This window comes from Armigeres subalbatus, chromosome 3, assembly GCF_024139115.2.
Source record: "Armigeres subalbatus isolate Guangzhou_Male chromosome 3, GZ_Asu_2, whole genome shotgun sequence".
NCBI lineage: Eukaryota > Metazoa > Arthropoda > Insecta > Diptera > Culicidae > Armigeres > Armigeres subalbatus.
Window position 1 is genome coordinate 138,725,971 of NC_085141.1, and position 25,462 is coordinate 138,751,432.

The 25,462-nt window shown below is 41.4% G+C and overlaps 2 protein-coding genes across 9 annotated transcripts in view; both read right to left on the reverse strand.

The window, feature by feature from the left end:
- LOC134225842 (E3 ubiquitin-protein ligase hyd) overlaps positions 1-25,462 on the reverse strand; it is a 43,861-nt gene that overhangs the window by 13,499 nt on the left and 4,900 nt on the right. For 3 of the 8 annotated variants that reach the window (XM_062706231.1, XM_062706230.1, XM_062706225.1), the window contains exons 2-9: positions 19,885-20,592; positions 14,111-14,550; positions 12,874-13,909; positions 10,197-12,708; positions 9,556-10,033; positions 9,010-9,494; positions 8,571-8,772; positions 7,979-8,080 (exon numbers count right to left, since the gene is read on the reverse strand). In XM_062706231.1, coding sequence (XP_062562215.1) covers positions 7,979-8,080; positions 8,571-8,772; positions 9,010-9,494; positions 9,556-10,033; positions 10,197-12,708; positions 12,874-13,909; positions 14,111-14,550; positions 19,885-20,592 — 5,963 coding nt within the window. Of the gene's footprint in view, positions 1-7,978; positions 8,081-8,570; positions 8,773-9,009; positions 9,495-9,549; positions 10,034-10,196; positions 12,709-12,873; positions 13,910-14,110; positions 14,551-19,884; positions 20,593-25,462 lie in introns of all 8 variants that reach the window. The other 5 variants (XM_062706228.1, XM_062706229.1, XM_062706226.1 and 2 more) reach the window with 5 other exon arrangements.
- LOC134219768 (testis-specific serine/threonine-protein kinase 1-like) lies at positions 22,765-23,948 on the reverse strand. Its single transcript, XM_062698635.1, has one exon. It carries the CDS (start codon positions 23,740-23,742, stop codon positions 22,774-22,776), a length of 969 nt encoding a protein of 322 aa, XP_062554619.1. The 5' UTR covers positions 23,743-23,948; the 3' UTR covers positions 22,765-22,773.

A 25,462-nucleotide genomic window follows, 5' to 3' on the forward strand; every position in this document is an offset into this window, starting at 1 on the left:
CTTAAAAATCTACATGTATTCGGAAGTAGACTCTACCAAAGCTACCAAGTGCTGCTTGAAGCACTCTAGCCCCAGTCATGATGATGGGTGTGACCTGACACAACAGACCTGACTCGATGGCCACCCGGCGAGAATGCTGCTGATAAAACCAACCCTTACGAACACATAAGAGTTATGATTAAATTTGTATACAATTACTGTCGATCATTATTATTATAGAATCATATTTGTGGTAAAAACGGTTTTCGTAACAAACTGGGGTATCCCCCGCGTAAAAACCGACTCCGGCGTACATTGGTACATCAAATGAAAAGTCTTATGTAGTTCGGGTTAATTGTCACCTCAGCCTGGAACTGATAATCTCTTCATGCCTGTGTAGGTACACGCCATTTAAATCATTGGACTTCATGACATCTGATTTATCTTGATGTTTTAGCTCCAACGCACACTATGTGAGATTTGTTCTATGCGGGGATTTCTCTCTGCGCGCTATTTCCACGAAGGTATCCAAATTTTTCTTTTTCTCCGTAATATTACGGAGAAAAAGAAAAATTTGGATGGCTCCGCGGAAATAACGCGCAGAGGGCAATCCCCGCATAGAACAAGTCATACATAGTGTGCGTTGAATTGAACATGATATCAAATCAACTGTCATAAAGCCCAATAAGTTGAATAGCGTGTGTACACGTGTACCTACTTATACAAATATGGAAGGACTCATCATCAGCTCAGCACTCCTTTCATGTCAATAAACATGAAATGTAGGACTGGTTCCAAATATGTAGTAACTCAGTACTAAAGCCAGTTATTCGAAGAAATATCTCTCAAATTAAAAAGAATGTCACGCAGTTTCACGTCCTAAAACACTCATTTTGTTGATAATGATTGGTGTTATCGGTGGCTTATTGAGTCTGGGTATACTTATTGTCTCGCCTTGAGGCCGTCGTGACGGGTCTGTTAAGACTCCACCATGATTTGGGTAAGTGTGCTTCGAGCGGCAAACGATCGCTCTGGTAGGTCCTGCTGCTGATACATGCAGCTTTTACCAGAACCCTCTGTCAAGACCCCACCACATCCTAGGCAAGTTCCACATCTCACAGTGGCTAAGGGAGGGGTTGTTGAGACTCTTGGGCATAGTCCTTGTCCTTATTTTTCTTCAGATTGAATTAAATAATGAAATGTCAAAAATGTAAATATAAATAAAACGTCGAAAATTTTGCATTAGCTGTCTTTGATCATTAGCCCGGAAAATATTCATTGGAGGCGCTTTGAATTTTCCAGGATTCCAAATTTTTCTTGCAATGCGTAATAGTCTAAACAAGTGCAAATTACTCAATAAGATGATATCGATTGTAAATATCATAAAGTCTCGGCTCCGTTAAGTGTTATACACGCCTGAGCCTGTCAAATAAACGCAATAGATAAAAAGTAGGGTTGTGTGAGATTGTGCCAGTTGGTCGTCAGATCCCAACAAGACCACATAAGCGAAGAGAGATCGCCTAGGCAAAACGTTTCCCAACGGTTGCTGATCAGTGTTGGGAAATGTCATTTCGATGTCATGGGACTAATTTGCTCATCACTTTTTGCACATGACATGTTATTTACAATTCTGCATTTTTTTATGGACATGTAACGCTGAATAGCCTGTGCAGATTAAAAGCTTTATTACACGATAAAGAGTATCTTGATGTCAAAGTTCACTTATCTTGCCCGCTGGGTCGCCTTTTTGTGCCCGTCGTATCGTTGTCTAGAACCATTTTCACCGGGTTACTGTCCGACATTCTGGCTACGTGGTGTGAACGATGGATGGTTCTTTCAGAAGCTCATGCAACTCGCGGTTGATTCGCCTACTCCACGTACCGTTCGCCGTCTGCTGCACCCCACCATAGATGGTACGCAGCACATCCTTTCGAAAACTTCAAGTGCGCGTTGGTCCTCCATGAGCATCGTACAGGTCTCGTGTCCGTAGAGAACTGCCGGTCTAATGAGCGTTTTGTAGATAGTCAGTTTGGTACGGCGGCGAACTCTACTCGATCGAAGCGTCTTGCAAAGTCCTAAATACGTACGAATTCCAGCCACAATGCGTCTCCGAATTTCTCTGATGGTATCATTTTTGGCAGCCTCCAGTGAGCCCAAATACACAAATTCTTCAACTTCAACAGTTAGCTCAAGAACAATTCAATTCTTCGAAATTCGGTGATTTCGTCATCACCGACGTAAACTGGCGGTGGGTGGCTCGCATTGTCTTCTCTTGAACCTCTTTCTATCATGTACTTCGTCTTCGACGTGTTGATGACTAGTCCGATCCGCTTAGCTTCCCTCTGATATAGGCTTCCTCCATCCTCTCAAAGTTACGGGCCATAATATCAATGTTGTCGGCGAAGTCAAATAGCTGGACGGACTTAAAAATTCTACCACTCGTGTTAATTCCTGCCCTTCGTATTACTCCTTTCAAAGCGATGTTGACTCTAGCAGACACGAAAGACCATCACCTTGCTGTAACCCAGTGGCGTTTCCCTAACCTCAATCTACCTGTGCACTGGATTTAAATTTAAGGAATTGGTGTGCGGAAATGCATAGAATAACTAGATTTTGATTAGTTTAAACGACTCTTATAGTTTTATTTTTCATTTGGACTGTCAAAATATAAAAATTTTCATTTTTTGGGTCAGTGCACAGGTAAAAAGTGAGGTTACGCGACGCCACTGCTATTATTTTGAACAATTTGACCTAGTACGTAATTTTTGAACGCGTCATTCGAAAAAGAATGATACTTACTATGTGTAAATTCATCATATTTGTAGTTCACAGCCAAAATTTCAGCTCAATCGGTCATCGGGGTGCAAAGTTACAGCTTGTCAAAGTTGACCATTTTGTATGAAAAACGGCTTTCGCTGCTATTATTCTGAACACATGTGTAAACCGTAGAAAATATGCCCAATATCAAAATAAGTTTTTTTTGTTTTCCGTGATATCAAAAATTGTTATCATTTTGTTTATTTGGATACAACATTTAGTTCTCAACTTTTGATGTGATTACTCGACCACATGGTCACCAAAATTTTATATTGCAAATGAAAGTATCAAAATATCAAAATAAGTTTTCGGTTTGTTTCCATTATCTGCTCGGGTATGAAACCCGCCTGGTACTGCCCCACAAACTTTCTTGCAAATGGTGCTAGTCGACGGTATCAAATTTGTTGCTACAATCCAGCTTATCACCCTTTTTGTAGATTGGACACACGACAAATCTTGGTAATGCCCCGGGGAGCGCTCCAGCCAGTGCCTCACCACCATGTTCAAAATGCTCTCCTGGTAGTTGGTCAAACCCAGGGGCTTTGTTGATCTTCAGCTGGCCAATCTGCTCACGCTCGTTCGTAAGAAGGTTTCCGTTTATGTCCTTACACATATCAGGCTGTGGCGCTCAGCCCTTACGTGAATGGTTCAACTTTTCATAGAACTTTCGTGTGTTATTAGCAGGCTCCATGTACCAGTTTGGATTTTGGCACTACCATCACGCAGTGATGCTCATATACCCCTGGATTTGAGGATGATATCGACCTAATTGAAAACAATCGGAACCCTAACGAAAGGCAGAATCGCCTCTATTCCACTCAACGCAATTGAGCCATTCCAACCAGTGACCAGCAGCCGTCCCGGCCCTGCATGTGAGTTGGGAGACGAGGTCTTCCGGACACCAACTTTCGGCAAGTATGCTCAGTCATCATCTCTATCTCCGTCTGAAAGTTTCCCAATTTCCATCAAATACACCCGAATGCCGTGCCTACAAGCATCACACAGTACTTCCGGACCTCATCATCAAGCCGCTGCAGCCCAGTCGTCAAATTGTTCACCGGGACGCACAATCGATACTAGCTGTAAGGAAGCCCCTATTCCTCTCAGCGCAGTCGAGCTTCCGCTGCCAGCGACCAGCAGCCGTCCCGGTCCGGCGTCTGAGTTGGGAGACGGGGTCTTCCGAAATCCTATAACCGGCAAGTACAATCAGTTACCAGTATCTTCTGTACCTGAGAACGTTCCGATTTCCAGTATTGCTACACCATCTCCACGACAGTTCAATTCCATGTTACAGGATGTTTCCAGTGATAGGCGTGCGGTTCCAGAATCTTCGAATGTCTTGATACACTACCAGAACGTCGGCGGGATCAAATGTTCACTTCCCGATTATCAATTGGCCCTTAGCGATGGCTGCTACGACGTCTATGCCTTCACCGAAACCTGGCTCAACACCAGTAGCACCGTAAATCAACTCTTCGAGGAATCATACTTCGTTTATCGGCAAGATAGTTCATCTTCTAACAGTAACAAAGGGGTGGGGTGTTCTGTTAGCGAGGGTGAGGGGTGTTCTGTTAGCTGTTCGCTCCTGCTTCAAATCTCGCTTAGTGAGTCCTCCTGACAACTCGTCGGTTGAGCAATTGTGGGTCGCTGTAACTACTGCTGATGCCACTCTCTTTATCTGCTTTCTTTACGTTCCCTCCCGGACGAATCAATGATGCGGAGTTGATTGACAGTCACCTCGATGCGCTTAACTGGGTGGTCTCGCAATTAGGACCAAGGGACAAAATGATTATCCTCGATGATTTCAACTTGGAAAATGAAAACAACCGAATACTTGACCTGCTTTTCGTCAGCAACGAACTCCGCGAGAGCTGTCAGACATCATTCTCCCGTCCAGATGCAACTCAAGATAAAACCGTTCCATAACTTCCACGAGCCGTCTGAAAGCATTTCGTACGACGTTTACAAGGCCAATTTTAACGGGATGAATTCCTTTCTTGCCCAACTTGACTGGGATGCTGCTCTTCGAAGTTCTGACGTCAACCTAGCTGCTTCGACCATGTCAAACATACTACTTTACGCCATCGACGTTTGTTCCCGTGAGAACCATACCAGAACCGGTCAACCCAGCCTGGTCTAATGCTCATCTCAAAAGTCTGAAAACTTGGTTTTGAAATGTCTAAAGTTATCGTACGCCGAGGATTTGAAACTATATTATTGTATCAAGCAAACTCAAGACGCTATGTTTCTGCAACAACAGTTTAAATCCTTAGGTGTTTTGGTCGATACGAAAATAACATTCAAGGACCACGTAGCATATATTGTTTCGAAAGCATCTCCACAGCTGAGTTTTCTTTTCCGATTTGCTAGGAAATTCCGTGTACCACCTAAAATCATTGTTCAAGTAATATTGGAATATTCCTTGGTCGTCTGGTCCCCGTATTATCTTGTAATCTTGTAATATCAACGCACCCTCTGACCATAGCCTATCTGCGTTGTATTTAAATACCGCTGAGCGATACGTCTACCGGGCAACACGTCCGGTGTGCACTGCACTAAGATCTCCTTAGATGCCACCGGACCGAGATCTTACTTAAGGCTCCGAAGGGTCCCGTTTCGTTGTGATATGTGGCCATAAAATAGTAATTTATGCACTTGCTTTTCTAATCTACGGGAATATTTGAATTTACTAATGATATTGATTATTCACGATGTATCTGAATATATGGCAAGTCAATTCATTCACCGATCAGATTAGAACGAGCTCAGTGCAATTAAAATATAAACGCAATACTTATCTGCAATTCACAGAGGATGTTGGGATTGTCCTTGAAGTAAATCTCGTTGTGAACACAGACTTCCTGTATTGACGGTGGTTGTAGGAAGTATTAGTTATGAATACCACTGCTGATGCCGGAACTATGAGATTTTTTTGAAGTAAATTCTTCATCATTGGTCGTCTGGAAAGAGGTAGATAAAAGAATTGGGCCGCTTTCACTCGCCGGCCCGCAAAACATTAGTAAGTAGTTAATCTTACTACAAAGACAAAAATACAGTTCTTATAATTCTGCCTTATTAATGGTTATCGTACATGCATATCTGCTATTTAACTTAACTAAAAACATATCCTCAATACTTAATTAAACGATAACTGTATATAGTTTCTATTATTGTCCATATATACCTACTATTCAATCTAGGATTCTAAATCGGATAAATTAATTCAATTCCTATCTAAAAGCTTATCCTCAACGCTTTGGCTGTCAATAGTCTTCACAATATGAACCCTGAAGGTTATAACTTGTTCAATCCTACATCTGTATGTATTAAAACTGAATCCTAACTGCCCCGAAACCGCTTTCAACACACAACTGCCCCGAGCATAGCCACTACATGCGACCCACAAGCCACAAAACATGCTCCTAACATTTGATGCCTAAAAAATAAAAATAATTAAAATAATTACACTTAGTCTTACACTTTGAGCGATCCTTCTGACATTCGTAGAAACAAATTACCAGTGGCGTCGCGTAACCTCACTTTTTACCTGTGCACTGATACAAAATATAAAAATTTGGATATTTCTGCAGCCCGAATGGAAATTATAATGATTAGAGTTGTTTAAACTAATCGAAATCTAGTTATCCTATACATTTTTGCACGAAAATTCCCTTAATTTAAGTCCAGTGCACAGGTAGATTGAGGTTAGGGAAACCCCACTGCAAATTACCTATACTAAAATTGTTGCGTGGCAAAATAAGTTATACTATTAGCAAATTTAGTTAAACCCTGACTACCCCACATTATACTGGCCCGTTTGGAGTCATCCAGTGGCACTTGGTCTTAACATTCGTTTTCTTTTTAAATTCTACAACATTTCATCACGCTTACCTCCATATTAGTCATATGTACAACGAATGCTTGACTATTACTATACTACGTATAGTAAAAGACCGGAAGTAATCATGGGGCCAGCCGCCACCACCTTGGTCGTCTGGTCCCCGTATTATCAGAACGAAATTCAGCGCATCGAAACTATTCAACGCAAATTTGTCCGCTTTGCTCTACGACATTAGAGATGGAGAGATCCAGTCAACCTTCCCAGCTATAGTAACCGTTGCATGCTTCTCAACCTCGATTCGCTTGAGGCAAGACGTAATGTGGCTAAAGCTTGCTTCATCGGCGACCTTTTACAAGCAGACATCGACTGACCAACACTGCTTAGCATGCTGGACATCTACACACGCCGCCGTAACCTCCGAACGTACACGCATCCAGAACTAACTATATGGGCTACACGAGCCTATACGAAGCATGTCTCGTCTATTCAATAGATGTTATTCTGTGTATAATTTTAATGTGTCACGAGAAACTAATAAAGTGCAATTTCAGACGTGTTTTATGTTAATTTTGATAAATAATTTTTTTATGTTAATCTTGGCAATACTAATGTATTTAGTTTTAAGTAAACGGTCATTGGAGTGACCATTTCACCTGTTGACAATAAATAACAATACAAATGTACCAATCGACTCGACTCAGCTCGACGAACTGATCAAATGTCTGTCGGTTCGCGGGTATGTACATAAGCTAAGAAAAACGTTAGCCAGCCTTTCATATAGTAATCTTTAACCGATTGCGTTTGAAAGTTATTAGAAAAATGGTGCATCGAATTGTATACAAGGTTGGTGTCTTTGCTAAATGCAAGGAACAAGGCAAGGAAGGCAGTACCACTGCACGGTGAATTACTTGGTAAATTAAGCCGATTTTTTTTCTGTGTTTTCCGACTTCCCACAAACTGTGGCTGTGATGGTGAGCAGAATGCACCAAATATTGCAACGTCCATTACCATCGTGACGCAAGGCAAATCAGCAGAGTTCCGCCACAAGTAAAGCAGAAGTCTGCAGTCTTCATGATCAATTTTTGAGATGTGAATTAACGTTTGATAACTTTGACATTGCTTTTATATAGGTCGGAAAACTTAACTTACACTACACGGCTTTTTAGATCGCTCGGCGAAAAAGTGAAAATCGAAAATCTACTTCTGATGAAACTTTAGTTAAGCTCAATAGAATCGCCTTTAGATCGTAGTGAACAAAATCAGAAATTCGCATCAAAGTAGTTTAACAACATTCAGATTTCTACCGTAAAATATAGTTTAACTAGTGCTTCAAAAACCTACCATCGCGCGAGCTTCTCTCGTTATTGGTGCTATCGCTAAATCCGAGACTTCTCGCGGTGGTTGCGCCCAAAGTGGTGATAGCGGCACGATTTCTACTGCCTGCTGAAAGTAAATCAAGGAAGATACGAAATACATGTAAAAGTTGCATCTACCTCGCTAGCTTGACACTAATTCTACATCCTAAACTAATCCTAATGATAATATACATCTACTACAAAAATGATATGATTTTGTCATCCCCACCTTCATCACCCGCTATTATGTATAAAAAGCACTATCGAACAAACGTTTTTTGACACTCTTGTTTACTAGGTAAACTGTTCAAACAAATCGGATCTGTTCGAAGATTTTGTCGTTTGTGAACGACAATAGTGGTCCACACCTTTTTGGTTGTCTTCTAATATCCAAAATAAGCCTGATTCAAATGATTTTGTATCAGTCATGCTTCAAAATTTTGAAAAGAAGCTTGAGGAAAATGGGACTAACAGAACCAACATATTCATGATTACCAATATGCAATGACACAACGAGATATGAAAGTATAGCAGCAATCCTGAAGCAAGAAAAACATTGGAACATTGAGTTCACTTACCGAGTACTCCCATCATGCCCCCGGACGAGCTGGCATTATTGCTGCTGGAAGATGTCGTGCTTGGCGTATTAAGTGGATGCAACGGGTGCGTCGGGTCTGTAGAATCAGTCAATGACGCTCCAAAGCGCAGTTGTGCCTCGGTGGCTTCCATCACGGTCAGGATCCAGTCCCATGTGGGTTTCAATCGTTTTTCGACGTACTCCTATGAAACATTGGAATTAGATATTTGAGGACTTACAGTTAACGAAAACAAGAATAATCTTCGCGACACTTTTCCAAACAATGTTCAATAATCAATGATAGGAAATTTTTTTACCGGTTTTCTTTATGCCTGACAACATTTTTTGCATAATAGATATCATGTTCATTTAAATAACTAATTGTCAGGGAGTGCTGCACAGTCTCATAAACTTTATTCTCCATGCTCAAACTTTCTCACCTGCAACTGAACTGCCTCTTGATGAGTTACGTCCAAAGCAGATGACGCACCAGCGAAGCTTGTTGGTAACATTCCAATCAAGTCGGAAATCTGTCTCAGCACAATACCGAAAGCTCGTGCTAAAGCGCTAGCTGTTGTCGTCATTGTTGGAGTCTCTTGTTGCTGGGCAGCGGTAACAGCCGCACTAGCAGCCGTCGTTCGTCGCAGTGCGTTCGGGTCAATGAACACCAAATTAGATCCGCCGGTGGTGAGACGAACCCGTTCCGGACCAGTCGTTTCCCGACTTCTGATAGCCCATTGCATCGATTGTGGAGCCAGATTCGTTCGTTGGTTGCCTCCGGATGTTTGCCGACGCTCCAACTGCTCATCGGCTAAGCTGAAGTCCTCATGTGAATGGTCATCACTTTCACCGTCTTCGGATCCTTCATCATCCGGTTGGCTCGAATCTCCGGAATCGTCTTCGTTTTCGAACATCCATGCGTGACCTGAAAGTTGTAGCAAAATTTACTCTCTAAAAACGAAACATTTGTGCTATCAGACCTTCACCTGTATCCGATCCAGCCGTTGCCCCAGTCTGAACACTGCGTTGAGCATCCTGCGTGCTTTGATTATCGTCGGAATCGGATTCCGTTTCGGCTTCGTGGAAGTTGAACTCCGTATCGCTTTCACCCTGTGCTGCTTCTTCGTTACGCAACGGATCTTGAGACTCCTCTTCATTGGCATTGATTGCCACTGAGCTAGAAACAGCACGTACACTGACACTCCTTCTAGGAGTTATTTGTTCCCGTTCAGACATCTCTTCCTGTTCGGATGTCTCTCCATCGTCCTGTGCCATTTGATCGGCATCATTATTGTCCTCAATGTCACGCAGCCGTAAATTTATCCTGGACATGAATCCCGAGTTCGAGCTACGTTCGGTTTCGATGACATCACCACGTGAGCTACCAGAGGCTATGTCCACTACATTTGCAGCACGATTCGTTGGAGGAGCCAACGGTTCTACGGAGAACAAATCATCGGTACTCTGTAAAATTAAAGTAGATAGCAAATAAAAATCAAAAACTTTCTAATAAGTAATACTGAAGTTTTTGAAGTGAAGGTAAAAGTGCAAGCGCGTTATTACGTAACTCTGAATGTTGGATACTTAAGAAAATAACTTCAGTCTAGTTTATTTTTCTCATACTCACATCTATACTATTGGACGACAATGAAAACGGTGCTGTCGGTTTGACAACACCCAACCGTACCGGGGTGATCAACGCATCGGATATCTCAATCAATTCCTCGATTGCAAATTTGAACAGAGTGGTAAATACGCGACGGTACGCCTGCAAATGCTTTGTTTGCGTCGTAGAATTTCTTGACTTTTCCGGGTTGTGGAAACGCTCGATGCTAAAGATGACAAATACTCGTGCAACCGAGCGAACAAACCGCCTTGCTACTTTCTGAGCTTCTTCAATCCTTCCAGAAATGGTTTCATTTTGCAACTCGTTAACCAGCGTAACGAGCAATTTTTCCAACGGATCACTATTGCATCGCACAATCAAACTGTGAGTAAATTTATCCAGTAGGGTTGTCCCACTCTGCGACTGCAGATAAACTTGCTGATTGTCATCGTCATAGAATGGTTGATTCGGATTGGGGATGATGGGTTTCTCTAGTTCAGCACCTGTCATGATCATCGAGCGAACCGCCGGCCAATCGTTCAACAGGCGATCCAGCGCTTTTCTCGCAAAGCGAGGTGGTTCTAAGTCATGCTCCGGCATGTCGCTCTCTGTATCCAGGGATGGTGTTTTTCGAGCACTCCCCGAAGAATTACGCATTCGTGACGTGGCGCGATACTGACGTTGTTCGACCATTTGACGGCCAACAGTTTGAATCAAAAACAGAAGAATAGACTCTCCACGAGAGTTAAACCGTGTAACCAAGTCAGTGTCAGTGGCTATCTTACATAGTAATTCGTAGCGTTTGGTTTGATTACCAGCGATCAACGCTTTACATTTGCATTTTTCCCAACAGTCGCAATAGGCAGTGGGAGAAGTGCGTTTCAGTTTGCAATCGTGTCCTTTGTGACAAACCTTGGCACACTCCGTGCAACAACACAAAGATCCTGTAAGGCCACAGGTGCGACACTCGAAAATATCCTGATTAATATGGTCTGCTCCAGTCCAAGTGAAGGAGCAGGTGTCATTGCAGCACAAGATTCCTAGTGGTGATTGATCAGGAGCACTTCCCGGTGGAAAGATCATTGAATCACGTACGGCAGAGTCACTATTGGCGATTTTCAATATTGCATTAAACACAATGATTCCTGCCTGATAGGCACGACATGTCACGGCCAGCATGAACGGGGTTTGTCCCTGGGCGTCCTTAGCGCTCAATAGTTGTCTTAAATAAGGTTGTAAAACGGGGTTTTCACACAGAAGTTGCACAATCTGGAGGGCGTTTGCTCGTCGTTCGTTGGGATCGGAGATGTAATTTTCATTCATAGATTTCTGAGACTGAGAAGTATTCATGCCACTCAGGCTGTCCTCATCACCACTTGTCGGATCATATTCTGGAGGCCAATAGACAACAGGTAAAGATCCACCTGGTGCATCGTCACTTCCTGGTGGAAGAGGGGCACTGTTTGAATTCGAAGCATCTAATTCACGATTAACACTGCGACGCATGATTTCTCGGATGCTTACAGGGCGGTTACCCATCATGGTATTAGTGATTACATTTATGCATTCTAGGGCTGCGGAATTAGATCCTGAACCTCCAGAACCACTATTGGCATTAGAACCATTTCCTGATCCACCTTGTGCTAAAGGATCATGATCAGAATCTTTATTTGATGTTGGCGAACACATGCTGATGCAGGCGTGTACAATGTTTCTATTACCGTCGGTATGTTCCGAAATGACTGACAACAGTTGACTTTTAAGCTCTCCTTCCAACTGACCAAGCACATGGCGAACCCCTTCCAGATCACATCTCAAAATTCTAGACATCAACAGTTGTTGTTCAGGCGCCAATACTACAAGTGACACCTGCGATTTTAAATTCACTCCGACCGAAGGAAGCGTCAGCGATGCAGCTGCAATACACTTTATTGGTGGTAGATCTAGCCAAGTTGGATCTCTAATAGCGTCAACGCAATCCTTTGACATGGGGTAGATGGTATTGTTGCCGTCTCGCAGCAGCAAAACACTTTCCGAACAATCACCAGCGCATGTCAACGAAACATTCGACGGTACGGTTCCCAAGAAGGACGCAATATCGGTTGGAAAAACACTGTCTTGCTCCTGGCGTCCAGTATTCAAGTTGAACAAACAATAGTGCAACTTACTTCCAGTTCTCATGATGGCATGAATACCTTTGGAGTCAACCGCTATTGTCAATAGCTGTGAACCGGTCTCCCCACTGGGGAGATGTGGATTCAGTACTATTCTTCTGGGGATCTTCTGGAAGCAATCGGGCACACGGGAGGTGGTGGCTGATTTTATCACCTGAAGGTCGTCCTTTCGAAGCAATCGGCAATCTTGCCAAGCTTCGATTGTATCGTCGAGCTTATCCTTACTGCCGCTGCCGGTAGCAGCACTAGAGCTTCCCGGTGGTATCAACGGAGGAAATTTAACCGCCGCATAATCGCCATCTACTTTCAACACTCGTCCGATCGGAACCGAGCGGACATCTTCGACAAAAATGACATCCCTGTAAAATAAAAACTTTAATTAGACTATTCAAATAATATTTAAAGAAGTATGCCATAGGCCGTTTTTGCGAATTATGTATGAATTCGATCAATATATGCGTAGTAGTGGAAGACTACCTTGTATAGGAATAAAATGGAAAAAAGCTATATCCAAACAAACTTACTTTAGTAGCCACTGTTCTTCATCCTTCTTAGTGTCGGAATCGTCCTTCGGGGCCATTCGCTTCTGTCGCTTATGGGAATTGCTCACGCTACCGGTGTCGCTACATGTACTCGAGGCTGGCGAAGGTGGCGGAGGCATATCCAACCGATCGGCCGTCTCTTTATTACTGCCACCGGAGTTCTGCTTAGAACTGGTACTATTCGTACTGGGAGGCTTTTCTTTTTCGATCATCGGAGCCAAATTGTTCAATGGAGCACTAGTGCTCGGTCCCGTCACCAGTCCCAATTGCTGCGATAGTGTAGACATTGACAAAAGTTTAAATCGACAAATGTTGGTCAAATCCCAGGCAGCGTTGAGTAGCTGACCGACTTTAGGAACACCGTTTGAAATTGTGAATCCAATGGCGCCATGCTGATACATGGGACTATTCTTCATACAAACCTGGGCACCGACCGTCACCTCCGGGGTGTTCACGCTCGGTCGTACCGGTTTTTTAGCTTTGGCTTTGTATTTATCCCATAGACGTTTTCGTTGTCCGAAAGGTAGAACACCCCACCAAAATAGTTCGCCACTTTCAGTTCTTGCTACCGTATATAAAGTGCACGTATGTAGAGACACGATCTTGTCGAGAGCAAACTCCGGATAACTTGTGGCCACATGTTCCAACTTATTTCCAGCATAGCCAAGTAGTTCATCCATCCAGGTGGCAATCCGGCCACTCTCAGTAGACACCGAACAACGGATCGAAGTCGCTGAAATGTGGGTAACCTTCTCGTATAGCAAGTTCAAAGGCACCGTTTTCGGGTGGAAGATATTGACCGATTCACTACTTCGATATGGTTCCACGTCAGCCCAACGCCATTGATGTAATTCACCTTTACTGGTCACCCCGATGAACTCGGAGTAAAGCGACGCAATTTCGGTAAATCGTACAGGCTGATCTTTCTCCGGCCAGGGTTCCAATTCGTCTGATACCCACAGTGGATAACCGGATCCAAATTCTTTCTTCTTCGGATCTAGGGAGTAGTAAAGTTTCACTATTAGAAGCGTAGTAAATGTGCGTCTCCTTTCGGATCGATGGCAAATTTGTATCGGGGGGCATCGTACACGAATGATCAGTTTAAAGATGGTACTCGACGATAACTATTGAAAGCCCATTGGGAAACTCAATATCAACGCCCATTCTATGAACTCGTTCAACCTTTCCGATTCCCCCCGTACTTTCACGTTGCACTTACCACTTTCTTTGTCCCATCCGTCTTCGCGTCCGCTCTGGAACCATCGGCGTGGTCCGAAGTACTGTCGATCACGCCACCGGCCGAATCCTTCCCTCTCGGCACTGGTTAGGCCACCAGATCCACTGCTTCCGCTGCCGACTCCAACTGATCCACCAACACCGCTCCCAGCAACACTGACACCATTCCCGGTGGAACCACCAACGCCAGCGGTACTTCCACTACTCTGACGACCGGAGCCTACGTCGGCACCACTACCACTTCCCCCGGCTGCTCCAGATCCTCCTGCGCTACCCGAACTTCCTCCTCCTCCTCCACCACTACCAGAGCCACTTCCTCCTCCACCGCCACCGGTTCCGCTTCCGCCTCCTCCTGCAGCGGCAGCCGACGATGATGAGCTGCTCTGATTTCGTTCACTGCGAGAACGACTGTATAACATCAAACTTGTTTCAGAAATTGAAACAATTTGACAATATGTTAGTTAATGAAAGCGAAATGAAAATAATGAAAACGATATCTGGGATCGGAAGGTGGGGGTCGTCTAAATCACAAATGGGGAGCCTAAGGCGAGGTCTTAATTTTAATAAAAATATAGATCTATTAGGTGATTTGGTTTTGCTCATTGCTTTGAAGTTAAGGGTTGTCTAGAAAAAAAAGTTAGCTGTTGTTGAAAAACTAAAAACCGGAAAGGCACTGAAAGTTGACTTAGTCATTAAATTTGGTTGAAACGGAAAACTGAGGAATGCTTTCCAAGATTTTTTTTTTCTGTGTATGCACCCATATTCTTGTTTACGTTCGAACGCTTTTTTTTTAATTTCTGTGAATTAAATATGTTCGAACGAAATTTGAGGTGCATCCTCGTTTATGGGGAGAATACGAGATTCGAATGAATAGGATACTTTCAAAATATATCGGTCGTCCGTATATTTACAAGATCACGGGTGATGTTTTCTATTTTGAGATTGTTTTCTAAGTTTTTCCTGAAACCTACAAATTTATATGGAAACCTTGAGTTCACACAAAGCTCGCACTTAGTATCATAAAGGCTTAACTACACTGATCAATTTCTCTTAACCGGTTTTCATTTTCGTTAATAATTCAACTGGATCAGAAGTATTACAACTGTGATTGTTGCTTCTAGAGCAAAATGCATTCAACCTTTAACACCAAACCATAAAATCTCGTCAAATTGTCGCATTTTACTGCATTGATTACGAGAGACTATCAACGAAGCGAAATCGAGCAATGCAGTTTCGTCGTCATAGTCATGATACTATACGTGAAAATGGATCTTTGAGAAAGCATTATCAAATCCCAATTTATATAATGTCGTAGGTTGTTCTTCTGAGCTTCTTAAAAAATAAAAATGGATTCTGATTGCAATGTTGATATAATCACAAAATCTCAAGCCTCATTAGCGATGTAAATCAAGCGTGAGTTAAATCCCATCAAAATCATGGCCTAGAGAATCGCTCATGATTTGACTCGCGATTTGCAACATAGCATGGTTTTTATCCCAGGTTTTTACGTTTTATTCATTGTTGAAAAGATTAAAGTTCACTTTTGGTCTTAAATCCATAGGGTTTCTTACCCCATTGCCGGCCTAACATGCATACGACTGCATTATTTAATTGATATTTATGACAGGAAGCAACTTTTCCTGAAATTCGTGGGCCGTGCAATACTGCAAAGGGGTTCACTTCTGCTTAAAAATAGCTTTTCTTGGTAAACATCGTTTGAAAAAGCTTTCATTTGATTTAAATTAACGATGTGCAGCACTCATTTCAGTCATAGCGATTGCATATCCGGCCCACTTACAAACCAGTTCCCGGCCTAAGCAAAATTTCGCTCAATCTCTCAACATCTTACTCTCATTCTCTCTCGGGACGGTATAAACAAAAATGCGACATAAACAAAAATATGCACGTTCAACGCCGCCATGATGCCAGATGGTATTAAATTATTTATAATAATTTTTATTTGGTTGAAAACATATATTCACCCATCCAAATTACTTCCAAACGCTTAAAAACTATATTTTTTTCACTTTTTGGAATCGAGAGAATTATAAATAACATGATAGCGTCAACTAATTACGATAGTTTTCCTATGAACGATGAAGGATTTTTTTCAATCATTTTTTCTGCCTTCTGGCAGGGATGCCAGACATACAGACATGTCTGTATTTATACAGACATTTGGTCTTGCATACAGACATCATACAGATTACAGACATTATACAGACTTTCGATTGAAGTTACAGACTTTTACAGACATTTAGTTTTTGAAAATTTTGGGCTGCAATACAGAATCCTGTTGAGCTTTCTAATTAAACCATTTTGGGGAATTCAAACAAAATCGTTGTGGAGATTTCGTACGGAATTCTATAAGGTTTCCGAACAGTATCATTCTGGAATTTTGAGCGGAGCCTTTTAGGCTTCTTAATGGGATCCCTTTTGAGTTCCAAACAGAATCCTTTTAGAATTTAAAACAATTCTTTCAAGAGAATCTTTTATTCTTTTCGGAAACCTAAAAAGATACCAGAAGTCCGATAGAAGATATCCGTTCATACGGATTTCCGTACAAAATTATGTGAATTTCCGAACGTAATCCTTCAAGGTTTACTAACGAAATCCCTTCGAGTTTCTGTTGGGCTTTTGAAACGAATCACCATACATTTCACTTTCATTTCCAAAAAAATCCTTTTGGATTCTGAACAAAATCATTCTAAAATTCCGAACGGAATACTTTTAGTTCTCCGAACGGAAAACTTTAAGTTTTCCGAACGGAATCCTTCTGGACTTTCGAGAGAAATACTTTTGAAGTTTCGATTGAAGCGTTCTGGGCTGAACGGAGTCTTTTTCTGTTTCTGGACAAATGATCCCGATTAGAATATCTATGGGATTTACTACCGAAGCCATAAAAGAATTTTGTTAGGAAGCGCAAAAGAAATCGGTTCGTAAACCTAAAACAAGGCCGTTCTCAAGTTTTCCGAATGAAATTATGTGGAATTCTGAAAGGAATTGAAATTCTTTGTGGCTTCCAGAACAGAATTAATTTGGATTTCCGAACGAAACCTTGTGGGGCTCCTGAACGAAATTATCTTGGATTTTACTTTCAAAGGGATTCCTTTGAGATTTTCGAAAGGAATACTTTTAGAATTCCGAGTGGAGCCAGCTGGGCTTCTAAATGGTTTTTTTTTTCTTTTTCTGTACAAGAGATATCCTTTTGTGATTCCGAAGCCTAAAAAGATTCCCTTCGGATGCCAAAAGAATTTTGTTCAAAAAACGCAAAAATAGTTCGTAGGCCCAAAGAAGTTCGAAAGACCAAACGTTCTCCGTTTGTGAATCCAAAAGATGTCCGTTCAGTTTTTTGGGTTTCCAAACGGTATTCCTTCCATGCCTCTCCTCGGAACCAAACTCTTTTGAGCTTCCTGACGGATTTTCAGTTAGAAAATAGCGTGAATATGATCAATTTATGCTAAGGTAACTACCCGTTTTGACTCAAATTGCAAACATGACTCATATTCCAAACACTCGCGTTCAAATTGCCATTTTGGCTTTATTCGTGTATTTTTCATCATTGGATCTTGAATTCGTTTGTAATCTTGATCCTTTAGTTTGAGGGCGTTAAAACGCCAGTGTTCAGAATATGAGTCACGTTCGTGATTGGAGTCAAAACGGTACATATTGATAAGCAAGAACATTATTAAGAGCTGTGTAGTTTAATATCTTCACTTGTCATAAGACGAAATAGTATTATCCCTTTTAATTTCACCACTAAATTGTAGCTTTGCAGTAACTTCTAAAATACGTATTTCGACCTCTACAGCAACCTTACTTGCCTTCAGAATCTCGTACTTGACTTGAGTAAGCCTTACACCGACTTTTGGATTATTGAAACCTCGATATTCTACGTTGGCGAAAGTGCATGATTATTTAATAATTTCTAATTCCTGTTATGTAATAATTCCTGTTCTAATTCCTGTTATGTATCTTCTAAGCTCCATACAGACAAATACAGACATTTTACTAAGATTGATACAGACTTATGAAAATTGTATCTGGCATCCCTGCCTTCTGGCAGCACGGTGCGGCTAGAAGTTCTTAGGCCGAGGTGAATTTTTGTTCGGTTTGAGGATACATTTTTAAATGTATTCTAATATGTTTATATTAGTTCTAGTGAAACGAACAAATAGAAAAGATTAAAGTGCGTGAGTTTAGAATCATTGCGTGGTGATTAACATATTGAAGCAATGATTGTATGGAGAACTGTGACGATTTTCAGGAAGGTGTTTATATGAAAATACCGTTTTGTAAAAGTGGAAAGATTCACTCCGGCTCAGTGGTGTAGCAACGGAGAGCGAATGTTCGGAATCTATATAGAAAATTACGTTTACGACGTAAACGCGACGAGCGATGCGACGCGACGCGACTCACGTAAAAGAATAACAATCATTATCAACAGGCTGTCAAATTGCACTGTCGCGTCGCGTCGCATCGCACGTCGCGTTTACTCTGGCTTGCCCCTTAGTCGTCCGATTAGATGCACGGCTACAAAGCAAGACCATGCTAAAGGTGGCTGGGTTCGACACCCGGTCCGATCTAGGAGCTTTTCGGGTTGGATTTTTTTCGACTTCCTTGGGCATAAAAAAATCATCGTGTTAGCCCCATGATATACTAATGCAAACATGGTAACTTGGTTTAGAAACTTTGCAGGTAATAACTGTGGAAACGCCAAAAGAACACTAAGCTGCGAGGTGAACTCAAGACAAAACTTTCAAAACGACTTATCTGCTTTTGTAAACAAACATTCGAACGTCGATTTGACGAATCTGATAACACTTCTACGTAAACAAACACTATCAATAGGTAGGTGAAAGTTCCGGCTGCCTGTTGATGGCTTTGGTTTGCGTCGAAGTGTTATCAGAGTCGCCAAATCTACGTTTGAATCTTTGTTTACAAAAGCAGACAAGTCGTTTTGAAAATTTTGTCTTGAACTATAAGGTCCCAGTGGTGGAAGTAATTCCAATAAGAAGAGGAATATAGCACGAGCAAAACCAAATCAGATTTTGTTTATCTATATTTTAAAACATAAAACTTTACAATATTGATTATCGTCATAATCGTTATTTAAATAAAAAAATAGCAAACTGTCGATTTCGGCAGGTATGTTTGGCCTGGAGTTTTATGAACCTTTTATAATCAAATTTGACATGCACATGTTGTAACCGATCAATTGTCTTGTTGTCAGCTTCCTCAGCACAAACCCTTTTACCGATCTTGAATCGTAAGTCAGTCCCATCTGTATATGGCACCCATATACAAATGGGACTGACTTGTGATTCACGGCAGTAAAGGAAATGAAGGAATTTCTTCTTCTATGGACAGGGATTTTTCTTAGAAATAACTCACTCAAATTTGTTTTTACATCAAAGCATTTGTAGGCCGAGTTTTAGAAAGTTTGTTTTTAAAAAAATCTGCTCTCAATATGTTAATGAACTCTGCCAACTACGTCATATTTTCCCGTATTATTGTTTACGGACGACAACCGATACTTTCAGACTAGTCTTCAGAGAGCCTTCGAAAGTTAACAAGAATATGGGAGATCAGCTCTTCCCTTCAACCTGCCGAATCCTCCAGTCGCCGTACTTATCAACTACTTAGAACAGATCAACGATAAAAATAATAACAAGTGGACAGGTAGCTCGGAGAAGACAATATAAAATAATCCAATACCAACAGACAGCAGGAGTAGGTCAATTAATTCGTACTTACTTTCTAATGTTCGAAAATCCAAACATGTCCTCAGAAAACATCGCTTCCGCATCTATGATCACACTGTTGTCTCCGTGGAAACCTCCGTCGAGTAGAGAAATCAGATCCTCAGCGACATAGTTATCGCTGCCCTCCTCTGTGTCGTCACCGCCCTCATCGTCACGTGAGAGCAAATTGTTCACCGCTAGGTTTACGTCAAGATTCGTCCGTTGCAGTTCTCTGATGATCAGATTTCGGCTTTTGCCTTGCAGCACTACCTGTGCCTGTGTCACTAGCTCCTCCGGTACGAATGGAGCCGGCACCGAAACAAGCGACCGACTGCCGGACGATCCCCCGCCCATTATGACTCCGGTGCTGCGTGAACCGGATCCCTGTGAACTGCTGCCGCCGCGCACCGTATTGCTCGTGCGCATGATCCGAGCCCGAGAGCGACATTGCCTCGAGGCTGGGGAATTCTTCGAGTTATTATTGGATTGGCTGGCGGTGCTGCCAGCGGCATTACCACTGGCCTTGTTTGCATCCTGTTTACTCAAATCCAACCGTTCCGGGATGATCGAGAAAGCAACGCGGAACGCACGTCCATCTTCGAGCAGCACACCGAGGTGAGCTGGTCCGATTACGATTTGTTTGACTGGAACTTTGAGCGAGTGAAGTGCCGGTAGCGCTTGAACACCATACTTGTTGATTTTGTCCGCAACCTCACGGATTCTGTAGAAGAAAAACGAGAAAAATAGAACATGATAATTCTTTGTACATAATCAATTTGAAACTTATCTATTTATAGTGGTGAATTGTTTTAGTCAAACAAATTAATTTAAATCATATTAAGGCTGTGAACCATTCCACCGATTCATTTAACTTTTAGTTAAAATTTGACAGTTCGATGGTTATTTCGTTGTGGTTAAAAATAACCCTGCTCCGGAGCATGGTTAGATTTGACAGTTCGATAGTTAAACTTTGCTCGCGAGAAAATTGGCGCCAAATCCATTTCGTTCCGAATAACTATCAATCTGTCAAAACTCAAATGGGTCGGCTTCGGAGTAAAATTTTAACCACGATGCGAAAATAACCATCGAAGTGTCAAATTTTAACTAAAAGTTAAACGAATCGGTGGAATGGTTCACAGCCTAAGACGATCCCCACCAGTGCGTAAATAAAGCCAAAATAGCAACCTCTATCATGACGCGAACTCGCACCGGTCGTAGGTAAACGGGTTTGGGAAATGTAAACGCAACCTTCGGTGAATAGCGAGTTGGCAAATTTGGCGACCCGCTCCAACCGTTGCCAAACCATCACACGGAAATATAGAGTAACGCATAAATAAAAAATGTGCCGCCTTCTGAAAAATTGTTCGGTTATTCATCATCAAAACCATTGTGATGGAGGTCAGTTTAGTTTGGATTTCAACTAATTGGCGGCGCTAGTGCATATGAAATAACCTGATAGGTTAGATATCTCGAAATCTGGAATTTTTAGAATATTGGCGTCTTCTACAAAGTTGTTCGGGTGGTCAAAACCATCATGACGAAAACAAGTTTAATTTCAAATACAACCGCTTGGCGGCGCTAGTGAATTGGAAATAACCTAAGGGTTAGATATTTCGATAGTTGAAAACTCAAGAATATTGCCGTCTTCTACAAAGTTGTTCGGATGATTAAAACCATCATGACGAAAGCATGTTTAGTTAATAATACAACCGCTTGGCGGCGCTAGTGTATTGGAAATAACCTGATAGGTCAGGTATCTCAAAATATGTAATTTTTAGAATATTGCCGCCTTCTACAAAGTTGTTCGGGTGGTCAAAACCATTATGACCAACGCAGGTTTAGATTAAGACATAACCGCTTGGTGGCGCTAGTGTATAAGAAATAAACTGATAGGTTAAATATCTCAAAATCTGGAATTTTCAGAATATTGCCGTATTCTACAAAGTTACTTGCCATAAGACGAGTTCGTTCAATTCCATTTAATTCCACCACTTGGTTGTACCTTTGACAGATACTTATTTTGACTTCTACAGTAAGGCCATCTTCAGTGTCTCGTACTTGACTCTATTCGACTCAACTCGACCGCCAACGAGTATTGCGGTTTCAATCTAAACTTCTGGTTTTCACTACCCTTTTAAATCTTACATAATAATCAACCTAACAGATAATTCGGATAACTTTGTAGAAGATGGCCACTTTCTAACTCTAACGGATTTAGAGATATTTAACCTAACAGGTTATTTCTCATACACTAGCGCAGCTATGCGTATGAATTCCCAACTAAACTAGTCTCCATCATAAATGTTATGGCTACCCGAACAACTTTGTAGAAGACAAAATCTTTCTAAGTCTTATAGATCTCGAGATATCCACCTCACTAAATTATTGCATATAAGCTAGCGCCACCTAGCAGATGTGTGTCTAGCTAATCTGTGCATTACGCACATATTTATATTACAAAAATTGGAGCGCGTTCTGAAAGATTTGAAAATAAATAATATTTTTTTCCTGATTTTATTTATTTCCGTGTTTGCCTCAATAGCAACCGGATATTCACCACCGGTGCGAAACATGATTGCACTTCAACAACCTTGATAGATACAACCGGTGCGAGAACAAGTGCATAAATAAAATATGAACGCATTTCGTTCCTATACTAGACACTCATTTGGATACACATCGGTGGGGATCGTCTAAATCAAATTAAATTAGGAAATAAAATTTTCTCGTACCCATGAAACATTTCAACTTCATCTGAACCAAACTAGCTATTCAATTCGTCAGAATAGTCTAAATACTGATAATTTTGCTATAGTATAAAATAAGTAATCCCTTGATTCGACTAGCAAAAACGAGCGTCAACCAAACTTGAAATAAAAAATCATTTTTACGCTTATTGCACCTAATTTTTATTTTCAACAACCACATTTCTCTCCCACCGTTCCCCCATAACTTCATCAATGTTGATCCGAGTAATCGGATCGGGTTCCAACAGGTTGCGCACCATCCGTATTGCATCTAGCGAAATGACTTTTTCCACTTCCGGAGAAAACGCAAACTGCTTCGCCAGCTGACTTTTGACCAACTTTTTTAAATTCTTCTCATCAAACGGCATGACCCCATTCAGCATGATGAAGAGTACCACTCCCAGCGACCACAGATCGGCTGCTTTCGGATTGTATTCCTTACCGCTAACGATTTCTGGTGCCGCGTATGCAGAAGAACCGCAGAACGTCTTCGACATCGCTGCCATACCGGTTTCATCGACGCACGTCCGGGAGAAACCGAAATCAGACAACTTGATGTTCATGTTGTTCGATATCAGCATATTTTCACATTTAAGATCCCTGTGTGCGATGTTCAGCTGATGTAGATATTGAATCGCATCCGCCATTTGGTAAAACCACAAACGACTCGTGTCTTCCGAAAGTGCGCCATTCTTCCGAATAAAACTAAGCAGATCTCCTCGCTCGGCTAGACGCATAAAAATGAACACCCGACTTTTCCTCCGAACGATACTGTGAACCTGGATGATGTTGGGGTGATCGATTCGTTGCAAGATGCGAAGTTCTCGCGGCAAAAACTTCTTCACAAAATCCTCGTCCTTCGATTTGCTCTCGTCGACTATTTTGCACGCCATATCCAATCCCAATGGCAAACCATCTCCCGCCGCTTTCGGGTCATAAAATTTCGCTCGCAATACCGTCGCGAACGTTCCCTTGGCGATGCGGCGGCCTAACAGATACCCTCGGGACTTCAACGCTTGAGCATCCGGAATCTGTTCGTTCAACTGTTGCTTCAGCGCCAGTCGAGATGATCGCCGAAACGGCCTTGGTACGCCTTCTCCGTGGTCGGCAGGATTAGAGGACATTTTGCTTCGGTGGGTAGTGCAGTTGTGAATTTGTGATAGATTTTTCAATTGGTTTGCAATTTTAAGTTTCGTTTTCGGGTACCTTCTCCAAAGAACTCAAACAAAGTCAAAACTAAATGGACAAAATCGAAAAATGCTTCTGAACAATTTGGCTAACAGCTCACAATTGACAGAAAAGATGAAAATTTTGTAATCATGACTTACTATGATCTTTTGAACCTTCGTGGCTGCCCTGATTGAAATTTTGCCAAAAGTGAAAGTCAAACATCAAACTAGTACCCTAGTAGGTACTGTACAGCTCATAAAAAAATCTACTCTTCCGCTTATTTTTAATCGCTTTGATATTCAAGCTCTATCTGGAATAAGGGCGAATGTCGCAAGAGAATTCTCTTCGCCGACTTCCCCTCTTTTAAATTAAAGTGACAAGCAGATGATTTCGTTACGGTTTTTCCCCTCAGAACGAAAGAAAACAATAAAAACTTGCATTCTGAGGTGATAAACCGCGATGAAATCCTCTGCTTGTCACTTTTATTTAAAAGAGGGGAAGTCGACGAAGAGAATCCTCTCTTGCGACATTCGCCCTTTTACCAGATAGAGCTTGATTTTTGAAAATTCGACCGACGCGTTGTTTGATTGTGGCGATGAATGCTTTAATAGCACGTGCTATTTGTACTGCTTTGTACTAAATTTTTCACATCCATGAGAGTCTTGGTAAATGATCATAAATGTTGTCATTTTGTTGCAAGGCACAATAAATAAATATTTGGAATATTTAGGCTGAGTTGTAGAAAAACATTCACACTAGAAGTCATCATTCAAAACATTTTGAAATTTAACCTCTGGAATAAGTTATTGATAAACCACATTTTCTATGATATTACTAAAATTACTAAATGAACGAACACATTCTTGCTTAAGAGCTTAATGCATACCAGTCAATAAAGGGCTTGAAAATATCCGAAAAATTATGTGAGCATACACTAATAAAAATCCACATACTTTAAATGACAAAAATTAAAAGAAATTAACAAATAACATTTTTATGTGTGCATTAATAACTATCGGCTATAGGAAAATCTACATAAAGGCCATTAGTCAAATAAAGGTTATGTGTGTGTCCACATAAGTGTCATGCAAAATCATATAGTCAATATTTAGGGAAACACTATAATTGAAATGTATATATAATTGTAATGTAATTACTATGTCTATTCCTCAACTGAATTGATCCTAATTTATTGCGTAGCTGGAGTGTTATTGCGTTAAGAGAAGTTGTGTCATAACATTTTGAAATTAACAAAATGATATTTAATTTGTAGTATGTGAATCACAACGTTTACTCAGCTCTATGTATACAAATTCTTATTCATTCACTATGTATACAAATTCTTATTCATTCACCATATCTTCACTAATACAATCATCCACCACTGATTAGCTAACAGCATAGTGCTAAACGGAATATTTTCTATACAGGAGAGGATGAGGATGAGGAGAAAACGATTTAATCATGGGAGCATGTAAGCGTATTTCCTGACTGCGTACACCCCTAGGAAGCGGACTGTCCATAGACATATTAAATTAATGCCAATAATACCAAAAAAAAAAACACCAATTTCAATTCCAACGTGTTGCTAGCGAAGAACGCTAGCGCTCCTGCCATACATAGCATCGGAGGCATATTCAATTAAGCCCGGCTCGACTTTGTAATTTAGCACGG

Excerpts from the sequence above, each read along its gene's own strand:
- LOC134219768 (XM_062698635.1), bottom strand. The coding sequence starts at position 23,742 with ATGTCCTCTAATCCTGCCGACCACGGAGAAGGCGTACCAAGGCCGTTT.